General features: G+C 48.5%; 1 protein-coding gene and 1 long non-coding RNA gene across 2 annotated transcripts in view; both read right to left on the bottom strand.

Moving 5' to 3' along the window:
- Nucleotides 1-508: 508 nt before the first annotated feature.
- On the bottom strand, nt 509-1,699 carry LOC134427676 (uncharacterized). The gene is made up of 2 exons (XR_010030213.1): nt 1,551-1,699; nt 509-1,509 (listed from the first exon to the last, which is right to left on the bottom strand). It is a non-coding gene; the product is annotated as an uncharacterized LOC134427676 (long non-coding RNA).
- Nucleotides 1,700-2,287: 588 nt separating this feature from the next.
- AATF (apoptosis antagonizing transcription factor) overlaps nt 2,288-15,028 on the bottom strand; it is a 35,549-nt gene continuing 22,808 nt past the window's right edge. Inside the window, exons 10-12 of the mRNA XM_063173715.1 lie at nt 14,127-14,207; nt 11,274-11,345; nt 2,288-2,747 (exon numbers count right to left, since the gene is read on the bottom strand). Coding sequence (XP_063029785.1) covers nt 2,684-2,747; nt 11,274-11,345; nt 14,127-14,207 — 217 coding nt within the window. The 3' untranslated portion in view covers nt 2,288-2,683. The remainder of the gene's footprint in view (nt 2,748-11,273; nt 11,346-14,126; nt 14,208-15,028) is intronic.

The raw sequence follows: 15,028 nt of genomic DNA, 5'->3' as shown, positions 1-15,028 counted from the left end.
TGAGTCCCAGCTCATCCCACAGCTCTGCCCCATCCCCATGGTGGCCTCTCCCCATTCCCATCTTCAACATCACAGTCAATGGGACAGGCAGGGAGAAAACCCCAAACCCCCGTGGCTGCTGCTGAGGTGGAAGAACTCTGGGACCCTCTTGCAGGGCTGTTTTTGGGCAGGGATGGCTGCACTGGATGATCCTGGAGGCCTTTCCTGCCTCATTCGTGCCCTGCTCAGCAGGAAAGGCCCAGCAGGACTTTAAATAAAGGATGTCCCTGGGAGCTGATGCATAAACACCTTTGGAGGTGTCCCATGAAAGGTGAGATTTAAATGTGCCCACATGAGCCACCACAACTCCAGCAGTTGGTTTTTCACATTTCTCAAACCAGAATCACAGCAGTTAAAATTTGGGGGGTGGTGAGGGGACAGAACCCAATGAACTCCAGCATCACATTTAAAACTCTTTAGCCTAAAATATCTCCATATTAAAATGCCAAGAAAAGACATACCAAAGCTGTAAGCTCTCCAAAGCCCAAGATCAAAGTGCCATCATCTTTTAATGTAAACCTTTTGTTGCATCAACAGTCTTAAGAGGGATGAGAGACATCAAAATAAAAACTGAGACAAACTGGGGCTTTGTAGCTGTTTTTTGTTTTAGTCTCTTCTCTCAATTTGGGCCATGAAATAGGTCAGCTCCATTACTGATCAGCCTTCCCACAAATATTTAAAACAAATTGAATTGCACACCCAATACCCATCACAATTACGCCAGGCACAATAACTAAATTAGCAATTCAACAAAATAATTGGAAATGCGATTCTCTCCATTCCAGAGCCTCCCCCGGGGCCCTGGCCGATCTATGGGGGGAAAACTCTGCTTTACTAATTCTGCAGCTAATTAGAGACACACTTGTAAATGAAGTTGTTTGTCTGAAAGTTGAAATTCTTCGCTGTGGCAGGGTTGGGGGGAGAGGATTAACACAAGCCTCTGTCCCTCCCTGTGCACAGCCCATCCCCAAAACACCTCCAGTGCTCTGCCAAGGTGCAATGCCCGTTTGTGGAGGTACTAATTAGCAGCTGGATCATGAATTAATAAAGAATTAATATTCTGTTGTGGGGGGGGGGGGGGAAGGAAGGGAAGATCTCACTTGCTGTTAATTGGCAGCTTTAGGAAAACTTGGTGGAAATCACCCTGGTCCTTTCTGTGTGCCCAGGGAGCTGTGCCCGTGCTGGACACCATCACCATCACCTGGGGACACTGGGGGTAAAGCAGCTCCAAAATAACCTGTTGGAGTTTTTGGGGGGGCACTGTCCCCTCTGCTCCTGGTGTGCCCCAATGCCAGAGCCCCTCGGGGCTGCCCTTTGCCAGCAGCACCCCCACACCAGGCAGTGGAGGAATCCCTTTTCCTACCTTTTTCCTGCCCTTTTCCTGCAGGATTTCCACACCAGGAGTGTGTGAATCCTTTTCCCTGCAGCACTGCACACCAGGCACTGTGTGGATCCCTTTTCCTGCAGCATCTCCACACCAGGCACTGTGTGGATCCCTTTTCCTGCAGCACTGCACACCAGGCACTGTGTGGATCCCTTTCCCTGCCCTTTTCCTGCAGCATCTCCACACCAGACACTGTGTGGATCCCTTTTCCTCCTGCCCTTTTCCTGCAGCATCTCCACACCAGGAGTGTGTGGATCCCTTTTCCTGCCCAATCAGCCCTGCAGCGGGGCCGTCTGTCCCCCTCTGTCCCTGTGTCCCTGTGTCCCCCAGCCTGTCCCCGTGTCCCCAGCCCAGGTGGAGGCAGGGCAGGGATGGCAGAGGCTGCTGCAACGCTGATAAGTGAATTCCCAAGCTCTGCTCAGCGCGGCTCGCGCTCTTATCTGCTCCAACAACACCGAGAAGTTATCACTGGGAGAGTGGTTCTGTTCCCCTTTAACATCACAGCCACAAAGGGAAGGCAAAAACCTCCTTCAGAAGGGTTTTAGGGACAAAGCAGAGAATGCAGAGAGCTGGCTCTGCTCCTGGACCCCTCTGCCTTTGATTCTGACCCATGGAGCAAATCACCAGCTCTGCACAAGTCAGGAGAGTTTAAGCAGAATAATAATTAGTTGTCACTCACTATTCATTCTACTAAAAAAGTAGAATTCTGGGGTTTTTGGAATGGAGGCTTGGGGTCCCAACATGGAGGAATTTGGGTGTGCTTTGTCCTTCTTGCTCCTTTTTCCTGGCCTCCCTGTTCTGGGTGATGGTGGCACGTTTGGATTGGTTTAAGGTAGGAACACACTGTCTAACACAGGTGATAGGTATTGGGAAATTACTGTAAATAATGTTATTGGAAAATTATTGTAAATAAAATACACATAGTTTTTAGTATAAAAGACAACACTGCCTCTGAGGGCAGTCAATGTGCCTCTGTCTGACCTGCTGGACAGACCTCAGCAGCCAGGGAAAGAATTTTATAGATAACAGAAAATAAACAACTTTAAAAACCAGAACAGAAGAATTCTGACTCCTCCTTTGACTGCCAGGCTGGGAAAAGAGACTTTCTAAGGCATCTTGGGGTCATTCTGACCACAGAGATTCTGAGGCTGGGCAGCCTGAGGGAGCAGCTGAGGGCAGGAGAACACAGCAGCTCAATCCAGCCCCTAATTCTGCTCTGCTTCTTCTTTTTTTGTGACACCAGGAGCTCAATCCCAGCTCCTAATTCTGCTCTGCTTCTTCTCCCTTTGTGACTTTTCCAAACAGAGACCGGTACAGCTCCGTCCTGGGGAAAAAAGGGAGAGGGAAAAGTCACTTTCCAAGGTCAAAATGGAACCAAAAAGCTGCCACAAACCCTCCACTCCTTCAGCAAAGCAATGGTGTAATTAAAAATGCATTTGAAAATCTTTATTAATAAATACAGGCAGAGGTGTGAGCCCAATCCCATGCAGGGCAGAAATATGGAAATATTGCAGTGTGCCTGGATATTGGATCTCCAGAGAATGAGGGTTTCTATAAGTTTGCCCTTTACAGACAGGCTCTTCAAGTAAGAAAACAAGATTGAATATTTTAATAGGATGTTGGGGCCGTGAGGAGGATTCAATCACACAGCCAACGTGGGGCTGTAATTTAGTTTTCATACATTTTCTTGGACAGTACTTGAAAAACAATGAAAATGACCCAGCAACAAGATTCCAATTAATATCCCATGTGCAGCAATTCTGATAACAGGAGCAAATTTCCCTTTAAAAAAAAAAATTAAAAAAGAAAAGTAGGCTGGTGTTATTTATCTTTAATTTTAGAGGCAGAGAACGTGAGCTGGGAGAAAGGAGGGATGTTCATAAAGCAGGAATTTCTGGGCATGGAGGGAAGAGCTGCATTTCCTCTGTCTGCATTTCTGGCATGGAGGGAAGAGCTGCATTTTCTCTACTGCAGCTCCTAAAGCCTCGTGGCTGCACACACAGAGGGGAGTGTTGGGCACACAATGGGATTTTCCCTTCCATCACAGCAATATTTGGGTCTGGGCCTGGTTTTGCTTGCAGACACCTCCATGGGAGGGTTTTCTGTCATTTCCAAAGGAGGAATTCCATTTTTCTCAGTGATGGCAGAGAAACCTCCCCAGGAGGAAGGGCAGGAATGGAATCCCAGGGCCAGCAGGGCAGGATGGACAGACAGAATCTGGTCCTGCCCACAGGGAACAGCCTCAAACCTTCCCCAAAACCACCCTAAGGGATCTGGGGAAATCTCAGGAAATCCCTGTCCTCTCTCCAGGCCCTTCTCCTTCCCCATTCATTCCTTTTTCCAGACCCAGCAATGTAAGGGAGCTGAAAACCAACGTGCACAATTTGGGGAACCCCAGGGAACGACTCCAAGAGAGCAAAGCTTCTGTGCCTGCCCCACGAGCAGCCAAACCCCAAAAGTGCAGCTCTGCAGCCTCTCCCACTGGGGGAGAACCCCTGGGAGAGCTCCTGGGGTTTTCATCCTCATTTCTGTGGGTTTGGTGCTCTCTGTGGGCGCAGGAGTTCAGGGATGGATGCAGGTTTGCTCCAATCCCACAGATTTTAAATCAACAGCCGTTTCTCAAGCAAGCAGGGCCTGGGGAGATCTCAGGGAGGAATCTGTGTTTGCTGGCACTGACGTGGGAACTGCACATTTTGGGGTCTGGGGGTTCCCTCGCCCTCCCAGGAATGGGATTGGGAAAAGGAATGGAGCAAAATCCCAATGGAAACTTCTGGAAAACGACACAGCAGGGACAGCCAGCCTGGCACAGTGACAAGAGAAGGAGAGCAATCAGGTAACCCAAACACAGGGCAAACATTTCACCGTGAAAATCAAATATTAAATATCAAACACCCCAACCCTTTTCCCCCCTCTCCTCATCAGCCAGGCTCCCTTTCTCCTGCAGCCTCTCCCCTCAGCAGGATTCAACCATGCCGAGAGCAAAACTCATCAATCCTCCAGGTTTAACCTTGTCTGTGTCTCAATTCACCAGGGTAAGTGCACATTTTAATACTTCCAGCCCCCTTAAGGCTATGCATAATGAACTTGGATTTTGGTTAAGAAAATATCAAATTTCTCTCCTCCCCCCACAGCAATGACACGCCAGGCCTGAGGCAGTGGCCTGGAGCAGCCAGGGGTACCTGGGCTGGCACAGGGCATTTAGGGAATCACCTGTGCTGGGAATGACCTGGGCAGGGATGGAGCACAGCTCCCACCCAGCACAGCCCCTGCATTCAAATTTAACTCACCCTTTATTGCAACCCACAAAAGCAAGTAATGAGCACTAACATTTTTATTTCTTTTAAACTGTCATTTAGGCTGCAGAGGGGATAATTACCTATTTCCACTGTAGTAAGGTTTTATCACCCTTAGTGAGGCATTTTCTAATTTAATATTTTTACTGTATTATCATAAAACCTGTTTCTGGAAAAAATGATCAGGAGCCACACAGCCATTTGCCATAAAACATGTGTGTGTGAGAACCTTGGCTTAATTATTTATGCATCTCTTCCAGAGGATGGTCCCTCCCCATTGGACACTGCTGCTTCCAGGTCAGCAACAGCATTAAAAAAATTTAAATAAAAGCAGCTACAGCCAGCCCAGGTGCTGAGAGTGGCTCTTGCCCCTCCAAGCCCCAGGTGTAGCTAGCACAGACATTTTACAGGCACATCAGGGAGAAAGGAGTGCCCTGGAAGAATATCAATAGCACATTTCATAAATCTCCATCAAGCATCAAAATATAAATCCCAAAAACTCTCAGCAGATCCCCAGGAATCTCCTGTGCCCCCCTGCAGCAGCAGCAAACACTCCAAGGGGACACCAAACATGAGCTGCACATGGGATGGGAGCAGCCAGTGCTGGGCTGCTCTGTGAAATTAGTCATGTTATTCCCTTTTTAAAAATATAAATATATTTATAAATAGAAATATAAATATATACACTATTTTTATATAAATATATATCATTATATATGAAATAAATATATAAACCTATTATTTAAAATATATATTTATATATTATATATAATATATATTTTTATACAATATAAAATATATAAATATATATAAAATAAATAAGAATAAAATCATATATAAAATAAATAATATAATTATATTTATACATTATCTTATAATTTTATATAAACATATTTATATTGTATAAATATATTTATATATTAAGTATATATCTATATATTAAATATATTTCTTAAATCTATTTCTATTTATTAAAATAGAAATATATAGTTCTGTAAAGCAGTAGAAGAACAATACTAAGGGGGAAAATTCAGTTTCTAGGGGGTGTTTTTTTATTAAAATAGCAATAGTGTTCCAGTCACTGCTGTGCTCTTCAGTAAAAACACCCTCCAACCAATTTCTCTGCCTTTTCCCAAGTACCTTTTACTTCTTCTCTTCTTCTACCCAAAAAAAAAAAAAAAAGATAATTTAGAATATGCCACAAGCAGTACTGAAATGAGTACAGCCCCTATTCCTACTGCCATCCTCCACTGGGAACTATGAATTTTTAATTCACAAAAACTGGAAAAGATGGAACAGAAGCACCTGTGGAGAACACAGCTCCCTGTGGAAACTGGAGCTGGCTGATGCTTTCCTTGGAAAACTTTCTGTTTGTACCAGGCTGGCTCAGAGCAGGGGGCTGCTGACACCAAATGTGGGGTTCAATCCGTGGATCATTCCCTGAAGAACTGGACCTGATGATCCACGTGCTCCCTTCTCTGCAATGTTCTGTCCAGTGTGTGAAACTCAGATTAAAGAGCCCAGCAAGCACAGCAGGTACCGGGAAGACAAAACAAATCTGAAGCCCTAAACGTCTCAATAAAAATGAGCATTTCCTTTAAAAAAAGAAATGAAAGGAAGAGGAATTCCAGGGCAGCTTGGTTTGCAGCACTCACTGACCTCCTGCCCAGCCCCAGACTCAAGGCACACTCTGGGGCACAAGGGGAACATCTCACACCTTGATTTTGGTGCCAGTGCCATTCCCACACTCTGGGGCACAAGGGGAACCTCTCCCACCCTGGTTTTGGTGCCAGTGCCATTCCCACACTCTGGGGCACAAGGGGAGCCTCTCCCACCCTGGTTTTGGTGCCAGTGCCATTCCCACACCCATGGGGCACAGGGGGAGCCTCTCACACCCTGGCTTTGGTGCCAGTGCCATTCCCACACTCTGGGGCACAGGGAGCCTCTCACACCTTGATTTTGGTGCCAGTGCCATTCCCACACTCTGGGGCACAAGGGGAACCTCTCACACCCTGGTTTTGGTGCCAGTGCCATTCCCACACTCTGGGGCACAGGGGGAGCCTCTCACACCTTGATTTTGGTGCCAGTGCCATTCCCACACACTCTGGGGCACAGGGGAGCCTCTCCCACCCCGGTTTTGGTGCCAGTGCCATTGCCACACTCTGGGGCACAGGGAGCCTCTCCCACCCCGGTTTTGGTGCCAGTGCCATTGCCACACTCTGGGGCACAGGGAGCCTCTCCCACCCTGGTTTTGGTGCCAGTGCCATTCCCACACTCTGGGGCACAGGAGAGCCTCTCACAGCTTGATTTTGGTGCCAGTGCCATTCCCACACTCTGGGGCACAGGAGAGTCTCTCCCGCCCTGGTTTTGGTGCCAGTGCCATTCCCACAGCAGCACAAAGCACGGGAGATGCAGAGCACCAGCAAGCACAGGCACCCCCAGCAGCTCCCATCTCCCCAGGACATCCATCAGTGCTGCCTCCCAGGCTGTGTGGGGGGGTGTTTGAGCAGGGCAGGCTCTGGGAGTGCCCTGTGCAGAGGGAGCCATTCCTTGTGCTCCTCATATTCCGAGGACGATTTCCCCCTTTCACAGCTTGCCTGCTCCATAACAGATTCGATGCAGGAGAAGACAAATTGTCTCACAAAGGAAGGGCGACAAATCATCTCGCAGCCCTTAACGGGTTATTTTATTTTTTTTTCCCCCTTTAAGAGGGAAATTTCCATAGCAGAGGCTCCCGTGTGTTTGCCAGGGATGTCAAACATCAGCTGTGGGGACAGGAGGGGTGCACCCAGTGCCACCAGTGGGGTCACACACAGCCCAGTGCCACCAGTGGGGTCACACACAGCCCAGTGCACCCAGTGCCACCAGCTGGGTCACATCCAGCTGAGCAGCCCCTGCTGCAGCCCCAGCCCTTCCCAAAGCCCTGGGGAGGGCCGTGGGTGCCACTCTGCACCTCCAGGGCTCACCAAGCCACAGGCTGGGGGGATCATGAATAAAATCAGGCACAGGGAGAGGAAATTCCAAGGCCAGGTTGGGCACTGGGGCTGGAGCAGCCTGGGACAGAGGGAGGTGGTGATGGCACTGGATGGGCTGGAAGCTCTCTCCCAACCAAACCGGGCTGGGATTCTGGGATTCCAAAGCTGTGGTGCCTCAGGATCTCCCCAGGCAGGTTCAGTCTCACAGGATAAGGTTCTTCCTTTGGTTCCAGCCTGCCCTCCCCTTATTTCCCAAGCAGGACATCCTCTCCATCCCCCTGGGCAGACCTGGATGCATTTTCCCCACACCAACAGGATCCCTGGGGTCTGTGCCATGCAGCACGAGCTGCTGGCTCAGTTCTCCCTGCAGGAAGGGCTTTGCTTCCTCCCAGGAATTCTGTGCTGCTGAACACCCTGGATTGACAATCGCAGAGCCCAAATTCCTCCATTAATCTGCTCTCATGGTGTTTTAATACCCCAAGTACAAAGTGAGCCAAGTTAAAGGCTGGTATCTCACCAACCTTTTTTTTTTAATTTTTTTTTTTTATTAAACTCCTATGTCATATAAGTAAATTAATCTTTTAATACCAGGATTTCCTGCTACGTACCCCCCTCTGCTTGCTGTGACAAAGCAGCTGCACTGAAGGGAGAAGGCTGATTGGGAAAATGCACAGAATGCACAGGCGTGCCTGGATGCAGGGAAAGGCTCTAATCCAGAGCTCACTGGCAGCTGGATGATCTGGCTGTGAATTCAGGCTCCCAGCAGGGCCCTGGGGACAGGGGGACATTTCCTGCCCTTGGATGGGGCATGGAGGGAAGGGGTTCCCACCTCACATTGTGGGGACACTGCTTGGTTTGACACAGCCCCAGCAGAGCCCCTGCTCCCCTCTGATCTGGCTCACAGAGGATGCACACTCCTCCTCCCCAACCAGATCCACTGCTGAGGCACAACCCTGTCACAGACATCTCTTATGGAAAATCCTTGCCTTAGGATTTGTCCTCCTGAGTGCTGAGAGGCCTCAGGAACAAAATAAAACATTGATTATCTGCTGCTGTGGAATGCAACAGGTGCATCTGGGATTGGCCCATGTTGGTTGTTGTTAATTAATGGCCATTCACAGTCCAGTTGGCACAGACAGAGTCCAGACACAAACCTTTGTGATCATTCTTTCTTTTTCTATTCTTAGCTTAGCCAGCCTTCTGATGAAGTCCTTTCTTCTATTCTTTTAGTATAGTTTTAATATAATATATATAATAAAATAACAAATCAAGCCCTCTGAAGCACGGAGCCAGCTCCTCATCTCTCCCCTCACCCTCAGACCCCTGTGAGCAGTCACAGCACCCAGCCTGCACAAAATGGGGTCCATTCCTGCAACCCCCAGCTGGAACTGCAGTGTGTCCCTCGTGTCCTGCTGTCCCTCCTGCAGGAGAGGCCCCTGGGCTGCTCAGAGCCCTGTGCCAGGGTTAATGATGATGTATGGGTGCCCTCCCCCCCGGGCTGTGGGGAGGGGTCACACTGCCAGCCTGGGTACCAACAGCAAATTACAAACCATGTCAATCCCAGCTAATGCACAGCTGTAATCCTCTTCAACAGAGATCAAATCAGTGCCATGAGTTATGTTCATTCTGTAATCTGATAAGAAATAGAGTGAGCCTCTAATAAAAGAGTAATGAGAGCCCTTAATGATGCTGTTAAAAGGTAGTGCCAGTTAAAATACTGCTGTTGTTCCAGCTGATTAGATCACTGTTGCATATTTGCACAATCTTGTTTCACCTGTCACAATAACCTGAGCTGTCTGGGGAGATAAAGGTGTTGGGACCAAACATCTGTGTCCTTAGAGGATGTCTCTCCCTGCAAGCCACTGTCCTCCAGAGGTGAAATGAGGATGTTCATCAGAGTTTGCAGCCATCTGACACCAGCCCTGGCTTTGGAGTGCTCACAGGGACAGAGCTGGGGCTGTGTGTGTCACAGCTACAGACAGACAGACAGACAGACAGGATAAACCCTAATGGACACACAGACCCCACCTGGGCCGGGCACTGGAGCCACCCCAGCATTGGGAACACCCCAGGGGCACTCCTGAGCCTCAGCCTGCCCATAGATGAATAAACATTTATTTATTTACACACGAGAGCTCTGCAGATGCCCATGGCTGAGCCCCTAAAAGAGGAGGCTTTCAGGGCAATGCTGCTCAGAAATCCTGGGTTCAACCTCAGCCCCAAGATGTGTGACATCTTCAGGAACTCCCTGAGGCTCCTGCCCCAAGGATCTCTGACCAAAGGCTGTGAGATGGGGGCTATCACCCCTCTGTGCCCCATCTTTTGCCCTGCTCCCAGCTCTGTGCACGAGGTGCCACTGAAGGATGCCACGTCCTGATGATGGGAAATTCCTATTTCAAGGGAAGTCCAAGAAGGGGGAACCACATGAGGCCACCCTCAAACCCAGGAGGAGGCAAGAATCTGCTCCCACCTGGAACAGGACATGAAATTATTGTCCTAAATCACAGCAGAGGGAAATTCCAGCTACAATTAGGACTGCATGGCTGGAGGAACAGCTTGGAGCTACCACATTTCCTTTTGTGGTGAGAGGATCCAAACAATACTGAAAAAATCAGAGCAGCTGGGCTTTGCTCTCACTTGAAAAGGGAAAAAAAGGAGAGAAAAAAACCCAGAGTAAAGCAACTCAGAGAGAGATGAAACAGCACAGGTGCTATGGACACAAAACTCCTCATCCATAAGTCCCTGCAATCCCCCAAAAGGCAGCAGGTATTTGGTTTCCTTTTCATAAACAGACAAATGACATCTCTCCCTCACAAAGCACAAACATGTTCCACAACCCAGGGGAAAGATGTTTCTCAAGCTTTCTCCATCCATTCACTGGAAAAATTATTCCACCTCCTTCCCACAAACTGCTCAGCTTGTGGAGATTTGGGTTTAAAGTATTGCTGGAGAAATATGGGTGGGGATGTGGGAGAGCTGTCTGCAAACCATGCACAGAATTCCACTTTAGTGTTTTCTTTACTAATTACCACATTAAAACCTTACAGCCTTCCAATAAAATTCTGTACTCTTTAAATAGAGATAAACACAAGCAACATAAAAGTCCTGAGAGAATCTTGAGAGAACTATTGCAGTTATTAACTGAGCTAAGAAAATGCACATTAACCAGAGCATAGGAGTTGCCATTTCTGTTAGAAGGGAAGCTCTTTTTAAGCTCTGATTCCACCTGAAGACACCAGGTGGCTGAGCTGTGTATTCCCAAACTGATTCCACAAAATGGGGAAATTTCAGCATTTAGGACTTTTGAAATTAATTTGAAACTAATTTAAAATTAGGAGCTCTAAAGCAGGAATGAAACCCTGGGTGCTGAGATTACAACAATTTCTGGTTTGTGCCACAGTAATTACAGAGTGAAGGCTCAGCCAGGCTGCCAGGACAGATGTGACCAAGACACCCAGGCTGTGATGCCAGTGACAAATGGGGAGCTGATAAGAAGGACTGGAGAGGGTGACAGGCTGAAGAACAGGTCAATATCACGCTGTCATGGAGCCATTTGAGCAGCATAATGAATCTCTTACTCACCTGGCATCATCATTCATTGTGCAGGGGTCAATAGGTGCCATGAAGCTCACCAGCTTGCTGTGGACGTGGAACCTGGGGAGAGCATCAGGAACAGCTCAGAGGAGCAAATGCTGGGCAGGGACAGCCCAGGGGAAAGCAGGGCTCTCCTGGGGGCTGATCCCTCAGAAATCACCAGCTGGAGCTGGCAATGCCCCTGCTCCCCTCTGCTGAACAATGAGCAATGAGCAAATCCTCTCTCATCCCAGCCAGGGACAGGACAGCAGCCCCAGACAGACAGACAGACAGACAGACAGCCCCTCCCTGCCACTGCAGCATCCATCTGCACCCCTTCCTGCCCTGCTCTGTGCTCTGCAGAGCCCTCAGGGACAGCAAATCCCACTCTGGAGCCATTTCCAGAGCTGGGAATGCCCACCCTGAGTAACTGCACATGGAGCATGGAAACCCAGGCAAGGAGGGGACAGGACAAGGGCTGTGCAGAGATGGGGCATGTTCCCATCACCAAAACACTGCTGCAGCTGCCCAGAGAGAGAATCCCCTTCCATCTGCCACCCTGGGCAGGGGTTTCATGATTTACATTCAAAGATCTGACATTAAATTGAACAGGGCACTGAGGAGGTTTTAAAGCCAGTGTCCAAGGGCAGGGGACTCCAAACCCAGGCACTGTGAGCACTGCCTGCCCCAGCCTGAGGGTTCATCCAGGCTGCTGTGATTTACAGAGCCTGACAAACAGCAGGCAGCAGGACTCCACAGCATCTGCCCAGCATCACCTTCCCACTCTGCCACCCCTGCCCTGCTGCTGTCTGCAGTGCAGGAGCAGTTATGGGGATGCTGGGCTCAGAGGGCTCCCCGTGCCCAGCTCACACAGGGGCACCCTGCAGCCTTGTCCTGGCATGGCCATGGCAGGGATGGAGCCAGGAGCAGGCACGAGCTGCAGCTCTGCTGGCACAGCCTGGCACCCAGAACTCCTGCCCACTCAGCCCCAGCTGTCTGCACACAGCTGGCTGCTTTTGGAAAACCCCAGTGCAATGGGAAATATTCCATATGCAATGGGAAATATTTCACTTAGTGCAGAGGAGGACACCCCAGCCTGCAGCAGCAGAGCTCAGCAAACACTGACAGGAGAAAGGTGTGCACACATCCCTCCTCCACAGCCACCTGCAGCTCTCTGAAGTTTGATTTTTGGATTAATTCATTTCCCCTCTCAATGCCCCAATTTCCCTCATGCCCAGGGGAAGACTGACTGCTTCTGGAAGCACCTGAACATCCTCATCCCCTGCACTGCACCCAAACAGGCTGTAATACTGAAGCTTTGCTAAAAAGGAATTAAGGAGACAGATGAAACTTGGTATTAAATATTTGGTTCTCCAGGACCTCAAAGTCCCCCATGTAAGCACTGCTGTCCCAATTTTAGAGAAGAACAGAGGTCAGGGATCTGTCTGGGGTGACACCAAGTCCCTCAGTGGAAGCACCAACTATTTACAAACCCATTTGGGCTCCACTGCCCAATTCTGAAAAACGCAGGAGCTCAACTGCACCTCAATCCCAAACACACACTATGAGCCTTTCTTGCTTTTATTGTTATTTTCCCTGCAGGGTCAGCAGAACTTTTAGTTAAAAAGCAAAAAGAGGCACCTGAGATGTCAGAGCAGCTCCCCCAGGGCTGCTGGGGGCACAGCCTGCACACCAGGAGAGGTTCCCCATCACTCCTGCAGCTTCATGGGGCTGCCTCACTTGTGTGATGGTGTCAGGAGTTTTGACTGAATCCTGAATATATCCAATTATGTGTGATGCTGACAGAAAGGAATATTGATAGTCAATAATTATAGGCTTTTCAGGCCAACAAAGTAGCTCTTCCCTCTTTCAATAAATTATCTTATGACATCTATCTTAAAAATTGCTATGCCAGGCCAGACCCAGCCTGACTCCAGTGACTTTCCATCAGATGCCATCTCAAGTCAGGATTTATAGTTTACTCACAAAGGATGGTTAATGTGCTGGATTTTTCAGGAAGCAGAGCAGCTTTTCAGCATCCTCCCTCCTGCCCCACAAATCATGCTGATCTCAGGGAGCTCAGAGAGGGAAACACCTCCTGCTCTCAGGGCTGCCTCCCTCCCCACGAGGGAGATTCCAGCTCTGAGCTCAGCCCAGGGAGTGACCCAGGAGGGAAATGGTTCAGACATGAGGGAGCTGTGATGTGAGTTACCAAGAGAGACCTGACACCAAATTCCAGCTGGCACTCGGGGAGAAACAGAGATTTACCTGAGGTGTTCCTGCACATCTTCCCTGGGAGGTGCTGCCCACGTCTCAGTCAGGAAACACAAATTGCACAAAAGGGGTTTATTGGCTGTCTCTGGAAATTCCAGCCCCAAAAGGCTCAGGGACATGTGAGCAACTTTCCCTGGTGTTTCCATAGACCCTGAGTGGGGCAATGCTGCCAGGCTGCATCCACCAAGCTCTAATTCCAGGAACACCAGCATTCCCCACTGATTCCAGGCTCTAATTCCAGGAACACCAGCATTCCCCACTGATTCCAGGCTCTAATTCCAGGAACACCAGCATTCCCCACTGATTCCAGGCTCCAGGAACACCAGCATTCCCCACTGATTCCAGGCTCTAATTCCAGGAACACCAGCATTCCCCACTGATTCCAGGCTCCAGGAACACCAGCATTCCCCACTGATTCCAGGCTCCAGAATATCAGCATTCCCCCCTGGCTGCCCACAGTAGGAAATCTCCTCCAAGCCACAAATCAGCCCAGACCCCCAGAGCCAGCTGGGGTAAAGCACACCCAGAGCTGTCAGATTTCTTTTCCCAAAAGGAGGATTTGTGTGTGCTTGCACAGGTGTCACTCACCGGATTCTCCTCCCTTTGCTGGCTTTCCTGTCCACTTTCTTCTTTATTTTGCTCCGTAACTTCTGGATGGCCAACCACTGCCTGGGGAATGCAGAACAGCAGGAGCACAGCTCAGAGCCACTCAACACTCCCAGAAACACTCTCTGATCCCCAACTGCATTAAAAGCTCCACTTCCCAACCACAACTTCCTCAAGTCAAAGAAGTTTCCAGCAGGGAAAAACTTCTCCTGGTTATAAATATTTTTTTAAACTGAAATGAGAGTCATCTCACCTGATTTATACAATGGAAACTCGACATCAGGGAAAAAATCTAACAAAATCCAATTACTGCAATCTTAATATAATCTTAATTACTGTAATCTATTTTATTGTAAAGTCAGATAAATGTACAATGCAATCACCACTTAAATGTAATTTTGTCTATATCGTGTTAAATCATAGTGAATAGCTTTCCATAATATTCCAGACGTACACAAAATAAATCTGACATTGCACTAAAATCTGGGTGGTATTTTACAAGGAGAAAAGTTGTTTCACCATCAAAACATTTCTTGATGCGTTTTCTTCCTCTCCCTACAGAAACCCCCCAAAATTGTTTCAGGGAAGAGCCACACTCCAGCTTTCCTTGGCTTTTACTTTTTCCTGAAGTGCACCCCATGGCTATTTCAATGTACACTGCTCATGAAGTGGCATTTGGAAGATTCTTTACTTTCTAACTCTAGAATTAAACAGAGAAATAAGAGCTTCTCTGCATCAAATTATAGTTTAGTTCTGCATGCAGGGAGCATTCACTGTGCATTTTCATTGTACAGAATCCTTTTTTACAGGAGGGATACACAGGAATTGCTTGAACTGACGTCAGAAGGATTATTCTGCTCAAACAACAGCAAAGCTGAGTTAAC

This window comes from Melospiza melodia, chromosome 21 (genome assembly GCF_035770615.1).
Source record: "Melospiza melodia melodia isolate bMelMel2 chromosome 21, bMelMel2.pri, whole genome shotgun sequence".
NCBI lineage: Eukaryota > Metazoa > Chordata > Aves > Passeriformes > Passerellidae > Melospiza > Melospiza melodia.
Note: the sequence above shows the minus strand (reverse complement) of the source record. Positions and strands in the feature narration are given on the sequence as shown.